The 6,767-nt window shown below is 48.5% G+C and overlaps 1 protein-coding gene across 1 annotated transcript; it reads right to left on the bottom strand.

Annotated features, from left to right (window-relative positions):
• Positions 1-2,525: 2,525 nt before the first annotated feature.
• LOC104985440 (melanoma-associated antigen B2-like) lies at positions 2,526-3,802 on the bottom strand. Its single transcript, XM_010835605.1, is given in 2 exon segments — positions 2,526-3,406; positions 3,409-3,802. Coding segments are annotated over 2 exon segments (1,275 nt in total).
• Positions 3,803-6,767: the final 2,965 nt, after the last annotated feature.

Genomic DNA, 6,767 nt, shown 5'->3' with positions numbered 1-6,767 from the left:
CTATGGGGCTGCATCTTTCCATCACCCTCATTCAGGCTAATCACTATCATTTCTGAGAGACTGATCCTCTCTCCTCTACCAACCTCAGAACTCTGCACCAAGACCAAGTTTCTTAGGTCTCTGAGAAGCCTGAAGAATAAGCGAGGCCATGCTTAGCCCAACAGTTCTGAGATCCCCTGTGACTGAGAGCAGTTGGGAGTGCTGTTCCAGTGACCAACCTCCATATTCTGGGGTGTTGCTCTCTTCAGTCCTCCTACATGGGGCCCTCATGTTGCTTTCTGTGTCTTGGATTAAAGGCTTCTGGGGAAATTCCACATCTCTGCCAACTTTTGAACTGTGTTTGCTCTGCAATGCTATGGAGAATGAATGGGTCCCTGTCCCAGGAGTGATAGGAGATGGAGAAGCTACAGCCCAAGGCAGGAGTTCCAGGATAGGTGGTCATCCATCAGAGGAAAAAAGTACATAAATCTATCTCATCAGCCAGGGGAAGATTCTCATGTCATTTCTGTTCTGGTAGATTTACTTTCTACAGACAAGAGACTGTAAGCATGATATGGAGAGCCCTTGGTCTTCAGAGCTTATCTAACATGGCCAATGCACATGCTAATACTGTCACCGAATATCGTCTCTTTCATTTATCTATGAGTACTGAATAAGGGATATGCATTTCTGGTTAAATATATTTGGTATTCTTACTGCTCTGGCTACACATTCTGATGCAGTAGCTTGAGCACAAGGACATTCTTTTTTATCACCTAGGATAAATTTTGAAGTACTGAGAAAAACACTGAAATACAAGATACAGGGTGGGGACTTTCCTGGTGGTCCAGTGGCTAGCACCCCAGGCTCCTGATGCAGGGGGCCCAGGTTTGATCCCTGGTCAGGGAAGTAGACCCCATGTGCTGCAACTAAGATCTAGCACAGCCAAATAAATAAATAAGAAAAAGGACAAGTGAGAAGTGAAAGTGAAGTTGCTCAGTCGTGTCCGACTCTTTGTGACCCCATGGGCTATAGCCTATCAGGCTCCTCAGTCCATGAGATTTTCCAGGCAAGAGTACTGGAGTGGGTTGCCATTTCCTTCTCCAGGGGATCTTCCCAATCCAGGGATCTAAATAGGGTCTCCTGCATTGCTGGCAGAGGCTTTTACCATCTGGACTTCCCTGGGCCATCAGGGAAGTCCAAAAGAGAGAATTACCATGTGAAAGTGAAAGTCACGTCCGACTCTGTGACCCCATGGACTGTACAGTCCATGGAGTCCATGGAATTCTCCAGGCCAGAATACTGGAGTGGGTAGCTTTTCCCTTCTCCAGGGGATCTTCCCAACCCAGGGATCGAACCCAGGTCTCCCACATTGCAGGAGGATTCTTTACCAGCTGAGCCACAAGGGAAATGAAATATCAAATGTTAAAAGTACTTGTTTAAAAGACAAGGGTATGTCTCAGGGTGGGGGGAGAAGAACAGTATGTACGCTACAGTAGTTTAGAGCAGTCTAGTCCTAGCTCTGTCATTTACCAGCCTTAAGTATTTTGGCACAAAACCAAACTCTAACTCTATGAGCCTTGGGCTCTCCACTGTGAAGTGAGTTTGATAAACCCTGCCTTGTCAGGTATTTATGGAAAGCATCTGTCACAGCACCTGTCTCTATTGAGAAATTAGGAGAAATCGCAGTTATTATGATGATCTTGACCTCAGATGTTACATCAGCTGGGTTTCTTTTCTTTTTTTGCATCTATCAGATGTCAGAAACTATGCAGCGTTCTAACCAAAAGAAAAAATAAAATGACCCAACCTCCCCAATCAGCCAAAATTCTGCTTAGCAATGAAACCAAAGTAATATATTCTCTCCACCCGCTCTTTACCCTGCTTCTTTTTTGTTCTTCTTGAAGTAGAGAGTCTCTCAGCCTCTTCCATAGAATGACAGCTTCCCTGGAAACTATAATTGAATGGGCAGAAACTGGGAGTTTCTTTGACTAAACATCGCCAGTACAGGCATGAAAGACTTCTTAAAAGCAGATGCTCAATTAATGTTTGTGTAAAAGAAGAGCCACAAATAAATCATTTGCTTTAATTTATATTTTCAAACAATCTTGAAAACCATAAGCAGATCCAAGCATATATCTTTTATATTTACAAAAAGGGAGACTAAACAGAGTAAAGCAAACCAAAAATTGAAGAACTTTTGGCTATCTCTCTATGTATCTGTGTTCTGAGCTTCTATTAGTGTGGTGTCTTTCACATTTCTAAGGATATTCTTATCCTAAAGTGATGTTATTCTCATCCGGGATCACAAAAGTGATATGAGGATTTCCAATATGCATTTCAAAAAACAAAATTGTTACTCATAAATTTGACAAACAGCAAAGTGTGTGTGACCCATTTTACTCAAATACTTCTATCATGAACCTAAATAAACTTTCTGTTGAAAAAACAAAGAACTGAAAACGAGGGAGGGGGTGGAGAAATCACAGGAACACAGGTTGACAGGCTTTTCTGACCACAAAGTGAAGAACGGCCTTCAGACGACACTAGGGGCGAAATGAGTGGCTGGATACGGCCCTAGCGTGGGCACTGGCCGAGGCAGAAGGGCCAGCACTGGCTGCAGCAGAAATGCCAGGCCTGGCTGAGGCAAGATACTCAGCCTGGGCTGCAGCAGAAGGGCCATCCCAGACCGAGGCAGACATGCCTGCAGTAACCCAGGCAGACATGCCAGCCATGCCTGAAGCAGAAGTGCCAGCCATGCCCGAGGCAGAAGTGCCAGCCACGCCCAAAGCAGAAGTGCCAGCCATGCCCGAGGCAGAAGTGCCAACCCTGGCTGCAGCTCTGGCCCCGGTGCTCTCTACTTCCTGTCTGAAAGATTCCTCATACTGCGCCAGGAAGGCATCAGGGACTGTATCATTGACCTTGGCCAAAAACTCCATGACTTTATTCTTGTTGGTTTCTGTAAGCGCTTTAGGACCCCAGAGGAACTCATAGCGAGGGGGATTGCTGCCAGGCACCTGGCGGTACTCCAGGTACTCTTCCTGCACCAGATCTTCTGTGATGAGCTTCCTGGTGTCTCCAAAGATGAAGTGCCTTCTTCCATCATAGATGCCCAGAATATTCAGGAACTTCCAGATGTGCTCCTCAGAGATACGGGGGCCATTCAGGTAGATGAAACTCAGCAGAGGCATTAGAAGACCATTCTTAGGCAGCCCCAAGTCACCTCTCATAGACTCACTGTCACTGAGATCTAGGTTGCTCACCAGGGTATAGCAGTGACTGTTGGGTCTGACTTCCTTCAGCACCAGGCCAAACACAATCTCCATGTGCTCAGAGGCCCTGCTGAGGATCTCTGGGAATTGCTTCATGTACCTTCTACCGATTGCCTTCAGCATTTCAGACCTCTTAATGAGCTCCCTCATCTTTACTTATACAGCATGTGCTGCACCAACATCTGTGCCTTCTTGGTCAGAAGATCTCTGTGAGAGCTCGCAGCAGCAGCTGAGGCCTGGGAGGAATTTTCACGTTCCTGAACTTGGCCCCTGGCACCTACACCAGATCTCGAGCGTGCTGCACCACCACCACCAGATCTTTTCGGTATAGCACCTGCAGCAGCACTGGTGGTGCCTTGGGCTCCCTGACGCCCCTTGGGGGTGCCAGCAGCAGACAAGCTTGAGGGAGCACTCTCCGAATCAGGAAGGGAGGAGGAGGTGGTCTCTTCTCCCCGAGATGTGGTGGCCTGATCATGAAGAACCTGGGTCTCAGACCGGGCCTGGTGACGTTTCTCACGAGCACGGACCTTACTCTTCTGCCCACGGGGCATGATGGCTGTGGTCAGGGACTACAGGCAGGATTCTGGGCCAGTAGACAGGTGATTGGGGCACCTGGAGGATGGAAATGAGGTGACATGAGCACCTTAAAACAGGGAGATTCTACCTTGGCCTAATCAAAGGCCACCTCTGCAGGTGTCCTTGAGGACACTGCCCTAGGAACCCACAAGCCTCCTGTTTTCCTGCTCAGCCTGTCCCCACATAATCCCACAGAGGAAGAACAGAGGCCTTACTTTTCCTCTGCGTCCTCTCAGCCCTGCTTTGGATTTACTGCGGTGACAGCAGGTCCCAGCAGTGGGGTCCTCTCAGCTCATCTTTAGTATTACCATGTCAAGTCCTGGTGGAGCCTGGGCACCCTTCTCTCTGCTACTCTGATACAGACACTTTAGACCTCCACATGATCCAGAAGCAAGTGAAAGGATGCCTCAGTCCACCTCCCTCCAAGGGGATACCCAGTGCTGAGAGCTCAGTAGGGTTTTTTCCATCCCGAGTTCACTGGGATCATCATTCAAGGTCCTTACCTTGGCTCCTTAAAACACTGGGCACCATTCTCCATTTGCTGACTGGTGGCTACACCTTCAGACTAGACATTTCCCCTCCCCTACACTTGCTATAAAGCAGTGAAGTAGATGCTCAACCTGACAGTCCTTCCCTGAGATTTCCTGGGCTGAAATCCAAGGGTTGGGATAAATGCATTGAGTACTCACTCAGGTTCCTCAACTAGGCTCCTGGCAGAGAAGCTCCACTTTCTCCTGAATTGATGCCTGGGTGATAGTAAAAGCCAATCACTCTGTGTCCCAACAGGAGGAAGTTAAGATGACCTTATCTTACCAAACACAGTCTTCTAAGAACAGGTGCTGTTACAGGCAGGTTGATGTCCCTGTGGTCCCACACAGATCCCAATTCAAGGCCTATAGTATTTTTTTGCTTCTCTTTTCTTCTCTATGTCTTTTTAAAATTAAATGTATTTACTATTGATTGGAGGATGATCACTTTACAGTATTGTGTTTGTTTCAGCCGCACATCAATAAGAATGAACCATAGGTATAGCTTATGTCCCCTCCCTCTTGAAACTCCCTCGCACCTCCCACCCCATCCCACTCCTCTAAGCTATTACAGAGCACTGGGTTTGAGCTCTCTGTGTCATACGACTAATTCCCACCGGTTATCTATTTCATATATGGTAATGTGTATGTTTTCAATGTTACTCTCTCAGTCTGTCCCTCCCTCTCTTTTCCCCACTGTGTCCACGAGTGTGTTCTCTATGTCTGCATCTCCACTGCTGCCCTGCAAATAGGTTCATCAGTACCATCTTTCTGAAATCCATGTATATGTGTTAATATACAATATTGGCTTTCCTCTTTCTGACTTAATTCACCCTGCATAAAAAATTAGGACTAAAATGACCACATCAGCCAACAATCCCATTACTGGGCATATTCCCTGAGGAAACAGTAACTTAAAAAACACTTGTACTCCAATGTTCGTTGCAGCACTCTTTACAATAGCCAGTACACAGAAGCAACCAAGGTCTACATTTGACTTATGACAGGGTCTAAAATTTCTCAATCTGCTGACCACACCACTCGGACCAGGGCGGAGTGGTCTGAGGGGTGTTGCTTTCCCCCTTTAGCCCGCAGTGGGAACCGCCATGTATTCCTGAGGTCTCAAAGGGATGATGACAGGGAGGATGTGGTCTGAATGATGTGGTGTGGAACATCCCCACAGCCCCAGAGGTTCTCACCATCCCACAAGGGAACCTGAAACTCTCCCTTCCCAACCTGACGCTCCCCACTTTGACCTGGTCTCTCACTTCCCTGAGATGATCTGGGAAATGTCATGTCAAAACGCCCGATTCTCCCAGTCCTCAAAATAGGACTGGCGCTTTCTGTGACTCCATTTCTTATGGGAGGAGCCCCCATCCTGACGCAGTGTCACAGCCATTAATATTGTTGGGGACTAGGTCCCTTTGTTGAACTGGGTTTATTCCATTACAGCTCTCACAGGCTCTCACTTCCCCAAAACCACCTCCAGTGGACACCAGGGGGCACCACAATTGGCCAGCTCTACCCAGGGCATCCTAGAGCCCAGTATAGGGGGGCCGCTCAGTGTGGCCCCCTTGGCGGTGTCGAAGTCTGCTCATCAGCCCTCAGGGCCCTCATCTAGGTCCTAGAGCTCCTCCAGGGGTAGAATCCGGGCCTACCCCCACAGACCAACACCGTAGCCTGAGACACTCTAGACCACATTCAGCCGATAGCTCCGAGAGACTCATAAGAGCCATATCACAGGGGTGGGATGTGGATGGGTGACTTTTATTACTAGGAGGGTTGGGAAAGTCCCTTCAGCTCCATTCAGGTCCTCACCTTGGTTCTGGATGAGTCCTGGACACTAAGTCTCCGCCAAACAATCACAGCGGCTACCGGTCAATCCGTTGACTTTCAAAGCGGAAGTGGAGGGGGGCTGCGTAAGGTCCTACGTGGGGTCTCTCAGGGATAACGGCAGGGACAGCGTGCTACGGGAACCCCAGTAGCTCAATATTCATCCGTCCTTGGGTCTTCCTTGTGCAGTGTATCAAAGCCCAGGATGCCGCCTCCTATGAACCCAAGTCTTCCAGCTCCCAGACAAAGCCGTTGCCTTCCCAAGTGCCTAGTGGTGGGAGGCCAGCTCTGCCCTGAGCATCTCTGCTTGTCAGGTGGGTTGCCACTCTGTGAGCCTCCTTCGTTGGGGGAGAGAGCCTCTCACTAGCACTGATGGTCTTCACCTTATGTCCAGTTATGTTCAAGACACCCCATTCTGCAGATCTGGGTTCTGATCTGGCTAGAGGAGACTCAGCCCTCCCTAAGATCACACAGGTTGAATGAGCGGACCACTCAGATGTAGCTCCTGTGGGCTTCTCAGGGCTAAGAATTTACAGAATTCTGTTTGGCTCCGTCTGCAGGGGTCCCCGCTAAGACTCAG

This window comes from Bison bison, unplaced genomic scaffold (genome assembly GCF_000754665.1).
Source record: "Bison bison bison isolate TAMUID 2011002044 unplaced genomic scaffold, Bison_UMD1.0 scf7180017864045, whole genome shotgun sequence".
Classification (NCBI taxonomy): domain Eukaryota; kingdom Metazoa; phylum Chordata; class Mammalia; order Artiodactyla; family Bovidae; genus Bison; species Bison bison.
Note: the sequence above shows the minus strand (reverse complement) of the source record. Positions and strands in the feature narration are given on the sequence as shown.